This window comes from Sinohyriopsis cumingii, chromosome 9 (assembly GCF_028554795.1).
Source record: "Sinohyriopsis cumingii isolate HCF-2022 chromosome 9, ASM2855479v2, whole genome shotgun sequence".
Classification (NCBI taxonomy): Eukaryota; Metazoa; Mollusca; class Bivalvia; order Unionida; family Unionidae; genus Sinohyriopsis; species Sinohyriopsis cumingii.
This window is the reverse complement of record NC_142969.1, coordinates 59,121,182-59,139,277: the sequence shown is the minus strand read 5'-3', so window position 1 is coordinate 59,139,277 and position 18,096 is coordinate 59,121,182. Positions and strand designations below refer to the sequence as shown.

At 42.6% G+C, this 18,096-nt stretch overlaps 1 protein-coding gene across 4 annotated transcripts in view; it reads left to right on the top strand.

Annotated features, from left to right (window-relative positions):
* LOC149791894 (uridine phosphorylase 1-like) overlaps nt 1-18,096 on the top strand; it is a 104,731-nt gene that overhangs the window by 71,879 nt on the left and 14,756 nt on the right. For all 4 annotated transcript variants that reach the window (XM_089970406.1, XM_089970404.1, XM_089970407.1 and 1 more), the window contains 2 exons: nt 156-270; nt 643-713. In XM_089970406.1, coding sequence (XP_089826532.1) covers nt 156-270; nt 643-713 — 186 coding nt within the window. The remainder of the gene's footprint in view (nt 1-155; nt 271-642; nt 714-18,096) is intronic.

The following is an 18,096-nucleotide window of genomic DNA, read 5'->3' as shown; positions in this document are numbered from 1 at the left end:
CCACAAGGCAGACATCGTAGCGATATGACTTAAGAATTGGTAAAGCTACGTTTAAAATCCAAATCACATCACATACATGTCTAGCTGTCCGTATGCATGCATACATGCATGTGGGTAGGTAGGTAGATATATTTGTATGTTTTTATTTATTCCAGCACGGCATCGGAATTCCTTCCCTCTCCATAGTTTTACAGGAAGTTGTCAAACTTGTCCATTATGCCAAGTGCCAGGATGTTGAATTTTTCAGAATTGGCACGAGTGGTGGCTTAGGTATGAAAATCTCTCTCTCTCTCTCTCTCTCTCTCTCCTGTTATACGCGAAGGAGTTTTCTCGCCAATTACACTGCATTTCGTATCACATCAAAACATAATGAATAATTATATGAATTAATCAGTGATTTCCAGTTATTGTTTGTCATAATTATTTAATATTTTAAGCATGCTGAATCTCTTAATATTTTCCTCTTTTATTCACAAAGTCAGCGAGTGTGACTGTGATCTGATGCACTCTTTATATATATTGTATGCATAAGGGATTGTAATTTTGCTGAACCTCACAGTATGTCTCGATTTCAAATTCACTTGAAAATGCCATGATGGTTTCAATATTCTTCATTTTTGTTGTAAAATCGTTATTTATTAGGAGTGGAACCTGGGACAGTGGTGGTTACGGAAAAAGTCGTCAACGGAGCTCTAGAGCCATTCCACCAGTCGGTGGGTATTAGTAAAGGAGAGAAACAATTGGATTTTCTTTGATTAATTTTTTAGTCAATAATGTAAAAAAAATAGTGCTTTGAATTTTCAAACAATTTATACTATTAACTCAAAATTCACTATTTTTGCGATACGTATAATGAACTAACTACGATTGTGGAGTCATAAAACATTTCACCAATGTCTCTTGAAGTAAATGGGAGAAATTATGTTTGCATTAGCATTCATTTTCAGTAGAGAAAATTTTGATCATAATATTACATTCTGTATTTTGAATTAATGGTGTAAAACTTTCCAACTATAATTCACTAGTAAATTTAAAACCTGTTTATTATTTCCTCATGGCGAAGATGGTGGCACTGAGTTTGATATGGCGTAGGGATAAGTCGAGGCCGTCAGGTCGAGAATTATTAATTTGCTATAGCAAACGAGTTCCTTCTCCCGACTCTAAACAAAATACGAATGCGGCTTCTAGTATTTACTGTACACCTCATTTTTAGTTTCCCTATATGAATGAAATTACAGACAAACTGGAATTTAGGTCAAACAAGGCACACAAATAGTTCAAATCTGTGTGTGATACGGAAATATGGGTTGAACAGCAGTATTTGCATCTCACGAGTACCGGAAGATCATGCATGTAAGACTAAATGGGTATGTAGTGAAATGTATGTACCATGCCAGTGAGAGGCCTAATTATATATTTGTACTTGCATAATTCATCATCAAAAAAGTACATATACATAACTTGGGTCTCAATTAAATTAGGTTTGTGATAGCTAAAATACTCATCCTCAGATTCAATAGTTTCGTTCATGCAAAGAAACGATTTATCTAGGCCCATAATTGACAGCTCGTAAAAAAAATTTAATATTTATTATTCAAGTACGATACCCGATCATAAAAAGTTTAAGATTATATCCGCTACGTCACAAATACAGTCCTCCCAAGTTAAAAATGACCTTTGCCAGGTTCTTCCGCTTGTTATAGCAAGAACAGTGCTACAGGCTCTTCTGCCTGGCAAAGAAGTTCTTGCTAAATCCCGTCAATCTTTCATACCTTAGGTAAGTATACTTAAGATAATTGTTGGTGTGGTTCTCGCTGTCTTCTCTGTAGACTGCACGTATGTAACTGGATCATTCGATACGTTTATTGGTTCTATCTTAATTACATGGTTAGTAGTACGTTCAATGCAGGTTAGTACTCCAACTTTGTGAGACTTGTGTAAATAAATGTGTTTTTTTTTTCTTATTACATGTAAGGTTATTCATGTGATTACCTTTGGGACATTTCTTTATTCGGTGTGCCCCCTCCACAGTACGTTCAGCACAATGCTTTACTGATTTCACCCCGTTTATCTTATTTTTCTGCTTACCCTATTTACAGGTGTTACACGAAAACTAGCATACTACTTATTAGTGAAATATTCAATCTTTATACTTTGTTCCTGTGAAGCATAGCGCCAATCAGACTGTTTCCCTGCTTCGTATGCTACCTGCTACAAACTCCAATAACGAATAAGTAATACGGAGACCCATTTTACTAGGCACCGTCCTTTGAAATTGGCGTGCCAAGTTAAACCGGGTGCCTGAAAAATGATATATGCGTGGTATGCAACGATTCTACCTCTATTTTAATGCATGAACGCGCACTGTTCCAAATATTGCCCAGGACGATACAACAAGTCATTTACCATAAGATAATGATTGCATCAGTAATTGCAACTTTGAACGAGCGTCAAAAGGTCAAGGGCATGTCAGTGAAAGTGTTTACATGTATATACTTTGAGATTTTTGCAAAATCACAAATGTACGAATGTTTAATTTAAGGTAAACGCTTAAAGTATGTTATTAGTAGTCCGCCTTTATTTTCTACAATTAGATTATGCATCGTAGGAGAACCGAATATTTTTATTGTATACTTTACTGTCGCTAGCTTCTTTATATATATATATATATATATATATATATATATATATATATATATATATATATATATATATATATTCCAGAAGAAGAAAAAAGATTATGGAAACAAAAATGTCACGTGGTTATGGCAAACACTATAAGACAAGGAATGAAATCTGTTCTTATATTAAATATATACCGCCATTTATGTTCTTATTGCTCCCGTGCTCCTAGATGATGAAGAAGTGCTGGGATTTATGCAAAGCAATATTTCTGAAAGATTTCATTTGCAGATATGTCTTATGTTTCAAACAGTCAACACATAATGAAAATGTAGACAGTAAATTGGGTACCATTCATATTAGAATACTTTCACTTTTTTCAATTATTAAATACTTATTATGACATGCAAATTCTATCAACAGTGTGTGTGTGTGTGTGTGTGTGTGTGATTTGGATTTTTAACGTAGCTTTAACAATTTTCTCTCAGCAGGAAATATGCAATACGTGCGTATGAACATTAATATGTAGAATTGATAGTAAACCCTAATACAGTTTTAGCGGTATATAGAAGGAAAACACTTGTAAACACACCTGGTTTCTGTGATGTCAACAAGGTGTAAGTAATATTGATATAATCCTACGAGTAGAAAGACAGTTTTGTTCAAAATTGGAATTCTGGGCTCGACTTGTTTAGGTGATGTGCTATAAATGCGTCTTGATAATAGCTTTGCATATGAAATAAAATTTCTTATATTAGTATTAAAACTTGTATAATAGGACTGACCTAAGGTCGCATAGTTTCATAGGCTCCATATTGAAACAGGTTGGTGGACTACGCCTCAAGCAGTATCATACGAAAATAGAAGATAAAGTGTCTGTAATAAGATAAAGTAGTAGTGAAGGGGGGCGCTTTACGGACAATGGGAATTAGCATTAAAAACACCCCTGGGTCACTTTACGGACAATGGAAATTTAACATGGAGAAAAATCGTGGGTCACTTTACGGACAAGGGAATTTAACATGGCAATAAATCGTGGGTCACTTTACGGACAAGGGGAATTGAACATGGCAATAAATCGTGGGTCACTTTACGGACAAGGGGAATTTAACATGGAATTTTTTTTTTTTTAAAAGTTTTTTTAAAATTTAAATTTAAATTTAAATTTAAAAAAGGGGTAGGCAATTCAAAAGACTATCTCTTTTCGAGAAATATGGCTGGCCCTGAAAAGGGCCTTTGGGTTTTATGTTAATGTATTCATTAACATAAATGGCACCGCATTGGTCTTCTTCTTGTCCTTAGGCTGCGTCTTACTGTTGGTCCGTACATCAGCACTCTTTTCAGGCATCCTTGTCTTTCGACGTAGATCCTACGTATCCACAGGCTGGTGTTTGTCCTGTGGACAACGGTCCACTTCGATCGGACATACATGAGCAAGTCTGTCCGAAACATCATGGAAGACACAAGGGTGGATGACTCAACTGTAGTCCACATCTTGAAGCGACGAGAACAGGTGAATCAATGCAGTGAACGGCGCTTATTTATAGGCGGAGGAAGGATTGAAACGGATTGAGTTCATTTACCAATCCGAACACGCGTTACAGAATTCAGTCAGCTCGCATCCAATCCGAAGAGAGCAGTCTGTGACGTCACGTAGTCAATATAGATTCGCTAGCGCTTGTGTGCAGTCAATCTATGCGACAGTGATTCAACATGACGGAAACTCAGAAAACGATCCAGTGGGGTGCACCAGCAGGGGAGACTGCCCAAGGGAACCCGGACTTACTTTCAGAAGAGGTGAATTGGGATTTTGTGGATTTTCTCTCCTCGCAAGAATTTGTTCCGGAACCTTCGTTACTTTCTTCATTACCGCAAGTGGAGAATTTTAGACAAAGACAGAAAGAAGAATTGGAGAAATTTATACAACGACAAAAGGAAGCGGAACAGGCTTTTCTCCTACAGCAACAGCAACAAGAAGAAGAGGTAAGAAAAAAACAACAGCAACAACAGCAAGAAGAAGAAGTAGCAGCAAAGAAACAAGAGGGTGAAAATCAAACGGTCACGGTACTGTTGGACATTTTAGCGGAGTTAAGAAGTCTGAAACAAATGTATCAGACTTCTTTATCACGACCGAAGAGAATACGACCTTCCCGAGCCAAACACGTCAACCCTGTGACTAAGCCTACCGTACCACCCTTAGTGATTTCAACATTACGCAGTCCAGAAGTAGGCCTTGGCCGTGGCAAAGGCTTAAGGCAGTTAAAATTGATTGCTTAAACTCACCCCTACACCATGAAGAAAAAAGGCCCTTTTCAGGGCCACCCACATTTCTCGAAAAGAAATACAATTTCAATTTGCCAATAACTCAAAAAAAAACTCACCCATGTTACCCTTTTAGTACGTGTCTGTGTATGAGTGCGTGAGTGTAGCTTCTTATTTTAAAATCAAAACTCAAAGACTCTTACCTTATATCATTCATTTATTCTTTTCTCCATTTTTTACAATCCAATTCACAATTTATAACACAACACTTTAATAAATAAAAGTTCATTAATTTCTTCTTTTCTCCTTGTTTAGTCTCTCTGTTTTTTGAATTTCTTCACCGTCACACTCTTTTCCTCTTCTTCTTCCTCCTCGCTTTCTTCCCTTCTTCTTTTTTTCTCCTGTTTCTTTTTCTTCACCTGTCTTCTTTCTTCCTCAGAAGAATCCCTCTCTTCCTCTGAAGAATCCCTCTCTTCTTCTGAAGAATTCCTCTTTTCTTCTGACTCCTCTTGTTTCTTTTTTGGGCAATCTGGAGACCAATGTCCTTTTTCTTTACAATAATAACAGGTATCTTGACTTTTGTCTTTTTTATCCCCTGTTTTTTTTCTTTTTTGACGGTCTGGACACTCTGAAGACCAATGTCCTTTCTTCTGACAGATATAGCAAGTATCTTGACTTTTATCTCTAAAGGAAGGAGAGTAGTCCGTAGGCTGGTCTGAAGAGAATTTTCTAATGACCCCTCGCAAAGCTCTGACGAAACGTTCCATCTGGTCAGTCTCTTCCATCGTTGTGCTCGGCTTGAGAGTGAAATGAATAGTGAAAGGACAAGACACACACCCTTTTATATACGCTGGTCTGCTATGACTATAAAGTAGTTTATGGTGTTTGAACTTGAGTCATTTGACTTTTTGCTTTCAAGATGAAACGATCCCATTCATTCGAGAAGAAAAAAGAAGAAGAAAGTAAGAGGCAGAAACGTGATCTCTCGCCTCGTACCAGGGCTGAAATCTTGGCACAAATTCATGCCAGTGATTTTGAAGAGGACATGAGTGAACCAGAATCCGAACCCTCTAAACCAAGTTCATCACCCTTTGTCAACCCTGAAAAGTACTATTCCATTCGAGAGACGGAAAAGCGCTCCTCTAGAAAATTTAGAACCACGGCTTACAAATACACGGTGAAGTTTAAAGATTTCAAGGCTGAAGTACCGTTAGAGAAAGCAGAAGTGTTCATCACCGAGGTGTGGGATTCTTTGCTCACTGCACTCAAGCGACAATGTCAAGCCAAAGAAGACGATCGCTTGAGACTTTCCATACAACACGACGGTTTGAAATCCCCTGTTTGGATCGAGTTTAGCACCCCTGCAGAATTGACTGCTTCCAAAGTCATGGACAAGATTCAACACGTACAACAATCTAATGATCAGTTTGACATCACCGATGGTAAAGCCACACTGGACATGACCCACGTCTCTCCTCCTCAAGGGACAGGACGCAAAAAGATGTTATTGGTGGACGACCTTCGCAACACCAAAAAGAGTCTCGTCCGAATTAACAACCCTCATGACCAGATGTGTTTAGCCCGTGCCATCGTGGTGGGACGAACCTATGCCAACAAGAACGACACGGTAGAATGGAAAAGAACCTGGGACACTATTCAACGTTCCGATCGAGCCAAACAACGAAACGAAGCAGAACTCCTGTTACAACAAGCCGGACTGTCCAAAGACACACCCTGTGGCATTCCTGAGATGCAAAAATTGCAAGATGCCCTAGCTCCACGATACACCTTGAAAGTGCACCCTCAAGAAGTGCGCGGACCTCTGTTGTTTCGAGGCCAAAATTTTAAGGACGGAAAATACATTCACCTTTATCATCACGATGACCATTTCGATACCATTACCAGTATCACTGGATTCCTGAGATACTGTTATTATTGTGAGAAATGTGACCATGGTTATAACAATCGAGAGCAACACAAGCACTGTGGATCGAAATGCACAGGATGTTTGGCCTCTTCACCCTGTCTGAGCGAAGAACCAGTGCCTTGTTCCACTTGTCTGCGCACGTTTGTCAGCCCTACCTGTTACCAACAACATCTGAAAACGCAAGGTTCACAGAAGAAATGCGCTTGTCAACTGCTGAGATTGTGCTCTACGTGTGAACAAGTCATACGTACCAATAATACCAAGGCACACGTATGTTCAGGAAAGAAAAAATGTCACATTTGTCACCACATCGTGGACTTGGAACACCAATGTTACGTGCAAAAATACCAACCCCCACCAGAGAAAGAGGACGGTCACAAGAAGAAAGGCAATTTCATCTTTTTCGATTTCGAATGCATGCAAGAAACTGGCATTCACATTCCTAATTTCTGCGTGGCTCATCGAGCGTGCGAGAAGTGCATTCAAGAACCTATCTTCAGTCATTGCCCTCACTGCAGCAAGATACCCGGAGGGCGTGAAAAAATCTTTCGGGGACCGAACACGTTAGCCGATTTTGCCCAATGGGCCTTAGACCCCGTCGACAAGACGTGGAGCCAAGAGGACATCGAACGTTACGGAGATTGTCATCGTCATGCCACGGTGATGGCTCACAATTTCTCCGGATACGATGGACAGTTTCTTCTCAGATATTATACGGAACAAGGCACCGAACGTCCTAAAGTGACTTTGAACGGAGCCAAAATCATTTTCATGCAAGTGGGACAAGTGCAGTTTAAAGATTCGATGAGCTATTTGGCCATGCCTTTGAGTCGAATGCCTAAAACGTTTGGAATGACAGAAATGGCTAAAGGGTACTTTCCACACTTTTTCAATACGGAAGCCAATCAACACGCCGTTCTACCCCATTTGCCTGAGGCTCACTATTACGACCCCGACAACATGCGTACCGAACAACGAGAAGCTTTCTACGCTTGGTACCAGATTCACGCCTCGGACCCCTTCGACTTTCAGGAAGAAATGCTAAAGTATTGTCGTTCCGACGTGGACATTTTACGGCGTTGCTGTGGAAAATTTCGAGAACTGTTCATGGAACACGGAGGGGTCGATCCTTTGAAAGAAGCTTGCACCATTGCCAAAGCGTGTTCCTTAGTGTATCGACAACGATTCATGCCTGAAAAGACCGTGGCTGTCATCAGTCCTCAAACGACCCACTTTGTCAAACGTCAATACTCGGTCAAAGCCCTACGTTGGTTACATTACTTGTGCGACAAGGAAGACAAGTGGATTCAGCATGCCCGCAACGGAGGGGGCGAAAAGACCATCGGAACGTATTCGGTCGATGGCTGGGACTTAGAAAACCCCAAGATCGTGTACGAGTTTAACGGTTGCTTATTTCACGGATGTCCCGTCTGTTACCCTGACCGTGGCACTAAAAATCAGTTTTTGCAACGAACCATGGAAGACTTGTACCAGGACACTTGTCAGCGGCGCCTAAAGTTGGAACAGCAAGGATACCAAGTGGTGGAAATGTGGGAACACGAATACGATCACCGTATGAAAACCGATCCCGAGTTTAAACGCCTCGTGGAAAGTTACCAGTTCGTGGACCCGCTGAACCCGAGGGATAGTTTGTACGGAGGAAGGACCAATGCCACCTGTTTGCTGTACCAAGCCGACGAAGAGAAAGGAGAAGAAATCAAATACTTGGACGTGTGTTCGCTGTATCCCTACGTGTGCAAATATTGTCGTTTTCCCGTAGGGCACCCACAATTGCTGACGGAACACATCGACCTGAAAAACATTCGACAATACGAAGGCTTGATCAAGTGCAAAGTTTTGCCTCCCACGAACCTATACCATCCCGTCTTACCTCACCATTGTCAAGGCAAATTGATGTTTCCCTTGTGCCGTACTTGTGCCGAAACGTGCAACCAAGATCAGCTTTGTCAGCACACCCAGCAAGAACGGGCCTTGACGGGAACCTGGGTCAGCGTAGAATTGTTCAAAGCTATGGACATGGGATACCAACTGTTAGAAGTGTACGAAATTTGCCACTTTCCCAAGACACAACAATACCGCAAGGGTGACCCCACGCAGAAAGGCATTTTCGCCGACTACGTGGATGCCTTTTTGAAACTGAAGCAAGAAGCCAGCGGCTATCCTTCCTGGTGTCACACTCCCGAAGACCAAATACAATTCAAAGAGAAATACTACGAACAAGAAGGCATCACTTTAGACCACATCGAGAAAAACGAAGGCAGGCGATCGTTTGCCAAAGTGATGTTAAATTGCTTGTGGGGCAAAATGGCACAACGACCGTGTTTACCCAAGACGGAATATTTGACAGAACCTTCCCGCTACTTCCAGATGATTCACGACAAAACCAAATACATGAAACACGTGGACGTCGTTCGAGAGAATTTGATCTTGGTCAATTACGAAGAAGATCTGGACTTTGTGCAAGACGACCCTTTTGGAAATGTCATCATTGCGGCTTACGTGACAGCCCATGCTCGCTTAAAATTGTACGAAGCTTTAGAACTGTTAGAAGAACGCGTCCTGTACTTTGACACGGACAGTTGCATTTACATCCATCACCCGATTCAACATCACCCTAACATCGAAGGAGACCGTTTAGGAGCCTGGACAGACGAACATCCCGACGACAAGATTCTAAGTTTCGTCAGTGGCGGTCCCAAAAATTACGGCTACGAATACCGGGACAAACAAGGAGAAGTGCACACGACGTGCAAAGTGAAAGGACTGACTCTGAATTATCGTACCAGTCGAGTGGTCAACTTTGGGGTATTGAAAGAAGCCTTGCAATCGGGAGAGGATGGAAACTTTAAAGTGACCACTCACCAACCGAACAAGATTGTACGTTTACCCACTCACCACATCGTCAGTCGACCTTTGGAAAAAGTTTATCAAATCGTGTACCAGAAGCGAGTTCGACTTCCCAATCATTTCACCTTACCGTATGGACACGTTGGTATAAAACATTGGTTGTAAGAGGATAGTTACCCCACCAGAAAGATGACTTCGCCACAGCAAGAATCGAGTGAGAAACCCGATGAGAACTCCAAGTTCAAACCCTACCATTTTCCAGTCTTCTTACCTGACTATTGTGATTGTGCCCGTCGACTGGACACGTTTCAGAAATGGCCTACGGATAGGGAAGGATTACCTTCTTCGCATGTTTTAGCTAGAACAGGATTTGTCTACTTGGGACCTGAGTCAGGATTGGGATACGAGGTGCAGTGTTTCGCTTGCGGACTGAAGTTACGAATGGATCTATGTATCTATAAAGATTCAGCTATTCTGGAACATACTCGATGGTCTCCGCACTGCCCTTACCTTTCTATGGCCTTTCCACCCATCACACTACGGTACAATGTTGACGGTACCTTAGAGACGGTACCTTCCGAAACAAGACATAAAAAACGTAAAAAAGGAAAGATGTACAAGCTGGAGACTGCATTGCGACTAGTATAAAAAGGGGGCTATGGTCAAGATCGATAGTTCATTGTGACTACCAAGACCGAGCGAACAAGATGAATACTTTGAAAGAGACATCGTTCCAGTTTGGGGATTGTAAAAAAGCTGTATCTTTCTCTAGTGTGACTAATACTGGATGGATAAGACCCAGGCATTGCGACGGAAAATGTCCGGAAGGAAACTGCGATTGTCCATGTGGTTACCATTGTAATTGCGTAACGGAGTTTGCAGACGAGTGCGATTGTGAGCCTTGCGATGGGACCGATGCTGTACGTTGTGACCTGAGCGATGCCGTAAAGCATCATGGGAACTTTAGTGCCCCTACCCCTATCATGGAAAGTGATGCTGTGCGTGTCAAACCTGTGGGGTGCGAAAGCGATGCTGCTCGTCCTCTTGGACATTTTACTGGGTTTCGTTTTAAAGGGGAATGTTCACCTTCACGTCTACCCCCCTACGGATGTCATCCAGCCCTGAGCAAACTCCTGTTCATGTCACCCAACCCTCATCGAAACGAACCTGTGAAAGACGAATATTCGTTTCCTGTGCGTTTGTCGGAATACTGCGACTTTGAAAATCGTCTTCAATCGTTCAAAGGAAAATGGCCAAAGTATCTGGGAGGACCGACCCCCGAAGAATTAGCCAGAGCCGGATTTTTCTACTTGGGCGAAGGAGATAAAGTCAAGTGCTTCAGTTGCGGTGTGTCACTTCACCACTGGGAACCGCAAGATTCGGCCTACGTTGAACATGCTCGATGGTCACCGAATTGTCATTACTTACCTTTAGTGGGACCGAGACATTGAAGTAACTTCTTACCATAATCATCTGTTCATGGATACTTTACAAGAGAACATTCGTGCTTTGCCTGTGGAGTTGAGAGAACGCATTTACCGAGAGCTGGTCAAAATACAAGTGAAACGTAAAGAACAATTGCATCCGATACGTCACCGGTGTTTGAACCACTGGTACCTGAAGGCTATACAAGGACTGATTCAATTGAAAGTGTTCCATTGGACAGACATTGATCAACGACCTTCTGGTTATAAAAAGGAATGGTTTGGTATGGACGATTGTAGTTACTACATTGTAAACGTACTGCATCGAATTCCAGAGGAAGAGTTAACGAATTACAAACTTTTTGAACACAATGTCAACTTGGTGAAAGAGGAAACTTCTGAACGAATTGTAATGTGTAGATTAGTGACTCAACGATTTAAATTCGACACTGAAGTGAAACCATGTTTGTGCAAAGAGTACATTTCTTGTGTCAGACCAAAGAGGATTTAGTATGACCTATTCATGGATACTTTGCTAGAGAACATTCGTGCTTTGCCTGTGGAGTTGAGAGAACGCATTTACCGAGAACTGATCAAAATACAAGTGAAACGCAAACTCAAAGTGATTCATCCGTTTTTAAATTATGCTCTGTTCCAAAGTACAAGAAGACTGATTATGAGTGGATATTACATTAGGCACAAAGTTAAACGAGGCTATTGGCTACCACCCAGCGATTCCAAAAACAGTGTATATACTTATGGATACTTTACAAGAGTACATTTTGGGCTTGCCTGAGGAGTTGAGAGAAAGGATTTATCGAGAGTTGGTGAAAATACAAGTGAAACGTAAAGAACAATTGCATCCGTTACGTCACCAGATCTTTAACCACTGGTACCTGAATGGTATAAGAGGACTGATTCGTCAGAAATTTTTTCACTGGTCAGACCTTGTTGAATACTTTCAGTATATGAATGATGATGGGCTAGACGTTCGTAATTTTGGTTACTTGGAGATTCACTTACTGCAACGTATTGAGGAAGACGAGTTAAAGGATTACCAACATTTGTTACATGGAATCTGCTTAGAAAAAGACGAAACATCTAGACAAACTCTGGCGTTTCAGTTACAGTATGTAACATTTAAATTCCCTACTGGAGAACGAACGTGTTTGGTTAGAAATTACCTTTATTGCTTCCGAAACAAAGACACTATAAAATCAAGTTGCCATGCCACGGATTATGTCACATATCATTCAACAGATTCCGTGGAAGGAACTCAATGACCATATTCAAACCGTGGATCATTACCATCAATTATTACAAGAACTATATCCATTCAATTTGGGACGACAAGTGGTGTGTGTCTTAGTGACTTGTTTTCTGGGATTTCGTTTACCAGCCGATTCCTTGTGGACTCTTTACGATCAGTACTTACCACCTCCATGGCCTTAAATGGTCACGAAAAACTCCTTTTGCTCAAAGCCTTGCGTTTTCATCTGGATACTTCTCGACCTCAACAGGAAAAAAAGATTCGTCAACTTTTAGCGACCCAAGACGTGTATGACGATGTGTGTGTAGCTTGTGACTTACACCCTCATTGGACAGATGTTCGTGATTGGAAAAAGGGGGGTTTTGAGGCTTGGACCCAAGAAGTGGCCCAGTATGCACAAGAGTTGTTCAAGGAAAAAAGTTACTTTTCAACCTGTGTTAGTGACGGTGCCAGAAGAACCCGTCACCGAGAACAACCACTCGCTTCAGGACAGGACTGTCATGGACATGCCTGAAAGGTCATTCCGGGAGGACACTTGTGTGACAATACCTCATGTAGAGACTGTAAGAACATTACACACTGTCCCTAGGACATCTTGGTTACCCAAAACATGTTGTACAGACACTTGTTTATATTTCACTTTGATCGCTTTGCTGTGTTTTATATTCCTGTACATCACTATTTGGGTTGTATGTATTTTTGTCTTTCGTGTTCATATTTGAAAAAAAACATTCAATAAACGTGTTCTGAAAAAGTATATAAACTCTTGTCTTGTTTGTTTTTTCGTGTCACAAGTGACATTTCTCATACCATGGCTACCTCTGCTGTCTCTGCTCCCTCTTCCTCTACTGTCAAAGTCATCGACGAACACTTAGATCGTGCCAGTTGGGAGGCTTTGTATCTTCGCCATCCCTTTAACATGCTCATTGCTGGACCTAGCGGTTCAGGCAAAACCGAATTCGTCAAACGTTTGATCGAACATAAACATCATTTGATTGATCGACCCCCTCAACGGATCGTGTGGTGTTACAAAGAGTGGCAATCGGCGTACAGCCTCTTGCGAGAAAGTCAAGGCGATTCCATCGTGTTTGTGGAAGGCATTCCTAAAGAAGACGACGGCATCGTCTCTGACTCCCGTCAAACCCATTTGGTCATTTTCGACGACATGTTAGGAGAAGACGAAGAAGAAATTAAATTGTGGTTCACGCGCAAAGGGCATCACCGTAATGCCAGTGTCGTTTACATCACCCAAAATTTGTTTCAACAAAGTAAAGCCCATCGCACCATCAGTCTCAATGCGCATTACGTGGTCTTGTTTAAAAGCCCTCGAGATAAATCGCAAGTGCAAGTCTTAGCCAAACAGTTAGGAACGCCTTGGCTGACTCAGGCGTACGACGATGCCACTCAAACTCCACACGCCTATTTACTCGTCGATTTGAAACCTACGACCCCCGAGGATTTGCGATTTCGTACCCACTTGTTTCACCACTGGTGCCAAGACGGAGGGCCTGTCCTGTACACGTCTCCGTCCTCGACTTCATTTCACTCCCCATGAAAAAATCTATAAAAACCTCAGACCCTTTTTCGTCTGTCTCACACAGTGTGAACATGACGTCCCTTCAGTCTCATCTTCCCGTCAAATTGATTCGTGCCTTGTATGGCATCAGCCGAGAAAAAGATCCACAAACACGAGCCCGTGTCTTAGAAGCTAGTCTCAAAGAAGTCTTACGATGGTTCACGGTGACGGCACGTCAATTACTCCAAGGAATCATTCAGATTCCTCATCAAACCCAACGCTTTTTCGATCGAAACAAAGTCGCTTTGGTCCAACTGGCCGATCCCCGCATCGACACTCAAACCAAAAAACAAATCATTTTGAAACCTGGAGGGAGCGGTACTCTAGGAGGGGTCATCATTCGCTCACTCTTAAGATGGGATCCTAATGCCCCCAAAGTTATCCCCAAGACAAAAGTTCAACGAAGCCCCAAGAAGAAAAAGAAAAAGACCAAGTCCCCAAGAAGAATAACTTCTCCAGTGGCAGGACCCTCCTCTTACCAGACACCACCACCATCACCCCGGAAAAAGAAAAGAAGCCCCAAGAAAAAGAAACAGAGAAAAAGTCCTCAAAAAAAGAAAAGTCCACAGAAGAAAACTAGTCGCAAGAGAGGCACTTCAGCCAGGACGCAACCTTACACTCGCAAGCCACGACCTGCCACAACGTCTCCGGCAGCCTCACGTTTGTCCACTTCTCCGTTGATGTCACCAGGAACTGAAGAGTACTTGGAGACGTTGATCACACCAAGAACTTCTCCGTTGATGACCCCCAAAAGAGCTTCCCCAGTGGCAGGACCTTCCAATTTAGCAGCAGTGGCTGCTGCTCACAAAGTACCTTCTCCCAAAATCAAAGTTCAAGAAAGATCGGGCATGTTACAAAGTTTACTGGATTTGTCCAAGCAAGAACTGGCTCGATTTAGTCCGTTACGTACCCCTGCACGACGTGTCATGCCTGTCCTCAAACTGATAAAACGTAAAGACAATCAGTGGCGACGCGTTCCAGTATAAAAAAGGCCTGTGACCGAGTAGGGTATCAGTGTTTTTAGGTGCTCCTAAAGACTCAAAGATGTCACCCTCCAGAAAACCCCAAGGAAAGAAAAGGAAAGGACTACCACCACGTTTAGCCAAACATGGGGACCTGTTATCTGTCCTGTCCAAAGCTTCTCCACCCCTACGAAAAAAACTCATTCAAACGGCCTCCAAAGAGGTCATCGATACCGTGTGCGAATGTTGTTTGAACGTTTTGAAAGGCACTATCCCTTTGTCCAAACACCAGAAACAATGCTTAGGCAAACATCGTCACGTTCTTCGGAAAATGGTTCAAAAGAAAGTTCCCATTCGTCAGAAAAAGAAGATGTTGGTCCAACGTGGAGGTATTTTACCTCTCTTGTTAGGCCCCATACTGAAAGGAGTCTTGGGAACCATGTTGGGAGGACTGATGGGAGCAAGATAAAAAGGCCTTCGGAAGTCCCAAGATCTCAGAATTCACCCCTGACAACCCCATGGAAGGACGAAAACTAGCTTTAGTGCCTTACAAACGATGGATGGAATACCATCGGTGGCAAGAACAACGCACCCCGCATTTACCTCCCAATCCCAATTTGAGCGAGATGTCCCAGTTACAACACGAATTGCAATCCTTGCTGGATCGCCAAGATTTGTCCGAAACAGAAAAATCGCAAAAGTACGGTCAACTCTTACAAAGACTGCAACTCTTTCACCAGAAAGCTTTAGACGAAACAGCTCTACCCACTTTGAAAGATTTTAAGACCTTGATGAAAAGTCCAGCACCATCACCAGTACCAGTACCAGTACCAGTACCAGTACCAGTGGTCAAGACAGAAAAAGGAAAAGAAGAAGAAGAAGAAGGGTTTCAAACTCCACCAGAAAAAGTACGCAAGTTAACAACACCACCTACCTCCAGAATTGGATGGATTAAAAAGATGATGGCCACCCCTTCTTCCTCACAAGAGAAAAAGAAAGTGAAGACAGAAGTGAAAACAGAAGTGAAACAAGAACCGATATCCCCCGCTCAGACATCCTCCTCCTCCTCTTCGACACCTATTGCTGGCCGCACACGCAAAGCCTTGCAATCCAAGAAAATACCCCAAGAGAAAAAGAGTAGCCTCTTCCAAGAGTGGGTACCTTATTAAGACACCAATCCACACAAAAAAAAATGGAAAAAGTCTTAGCTAGCATTTACTACGATCCCTCGCATCCTGCAGGTTACGCAGGAGTTCAAAAATTGTATCGTGCTGCCAAAACGCGACTGAAAAGTCTCCGTTTACCTCAAGTGCAACGATGGTTACAAGAACAAACTACCTACACTTTACACAAACCCATTCGACGCAAGTTTGCCAGAAGTCGCACCCGAGTGGAAGGCATAGATCATCAATGGCAAGCCGATTTAGCCGATGTCTCTCATTTGGCCAGCTACAATCGTGGTTACAAATATTTGTTTTGTGTCATCGACGTCTTTTCAAAATTTGCCTGGGTCGTACCCTTGACTTCCAAATCCAGCAGCGAGTTAGTGCGAGCCCTGCAACGAGTGTTGAAACAAAGCGGTCGTCACCCTCTTCGATGGCAAACGGACAAAGGCACCGAATTTCTGAACCAAGCTTTCCAAAAAGAATTAAAGAAACGTGACATTCATTTTTTTACCACCGAGAATCCCGAAACCAAAGCCAGCATCGTGGAACGTTTTCAACGCACTTTGAAAGAACGCATGTGGAAATATTTTACGCATCACCACACTCTGAAGTACATCGACATCTTGCCACACCTGGTGCAAGCGTACAACCAATCTTACCATCGAAGCATTGGACGTGCCCCGCAAGACGTGACTCCCGACAACGAAGTGCTGGTGTTCGAGCGCCTGTTTGGTACGTCCCCGACGAGGGCTGTCCCCAAGAAAAGTGGAGAGTTGGCCGTAGGAGATTGGGTGCGCATTGGCAAAACCAAACGCACTTTCGACAAAGGTTACTTACCTAACTGGACGACCGAATTGTTTCGCGTCACTGGACGAGTGCATGGCCGTCATCCTGCCGTCTATAAATTGGAAGACATGAACGGAGAAGTACTCAAAGGAACGTTTTATTTGCCCGAGTTACAACGTGTCACCAAAAAAGAAGACGACGTGTACGACATCGAAAGCATTCTCGAACGCAGAACCCGTAAAGTGGGCAAACGACGTGTCAAAGAAGTCAAAGTACGTTGGAAAGGATATCCACCCAGTTTCGATTCTTGGATCGACGCTTCGCAAGTCATCAACTATAAAAAGAAGAAGTGACCATCATGCCCTTTCACACATCAGACGCAGCTACGTCGACCAGTCCTTCTTCCCCTAGTTCTTCTGTGCAAGATTTACAAAAACAACCCTTGTGGGTGTGGTGTGGAGAACGTGTGCCTAAAACGCAAATCGTCTTTTTCTGCCAAATCTTCGTGGTGTATTGTGTCATCGGGGCAGCCATCGCCAATTTGAGTTTGCAACAAGGAGACAAACAATTGTGGACCATTTTATTGAGCAGTTGCATCGGTTACCTGCTTCCCAATCCCTCCCTGAAATTCTCCTCGAACGGGAACGTTGTGTCCAGTGCCAGTGTCAGTCACCACTCCAATAACAACCACAACCAGAACCCCATTTTGGGCGGAGACACGCCTCTGACATCCACTAACCCCTCGGACAGTCACAGAACTCTGGAATTATGAGTCACCAAAACCAATTTTACTTAACCTTACCCAGTGACAGTTCCATGGAGGTGTTTCCCAACAACACGTTGTGCTGTTACACGGCCAAATTACCTCAAGCCATCCCCTTAGATCACGAAGCCCATTGGGAAGTGGCTTTAGTAGAAATGATTCACCCGACCCAAGTTCACAATGTCATTCCCAATCAAAATAAATTCGATGTGGAAGTTCATGACGAGCCATTGCAAGAGTACTTGGATAAGAATGTCAAATATGACAATAAAACCTATAATGAGAAAACTAAAACGTGGACCTACCACTTTGTGATTCTCCCAGGCTATTATTTCAGTGGTCATCATTTGGTCAGCGCCATAGCCTCCAGGTTTAATGGCGTGTTTGGGAAAGCTTTTGACATTGTCAAGAACAAAAGTGTCACCCTGGAGTACCACAAAGTAGCTCGTCGCTTCTTGATGAAATTTGAG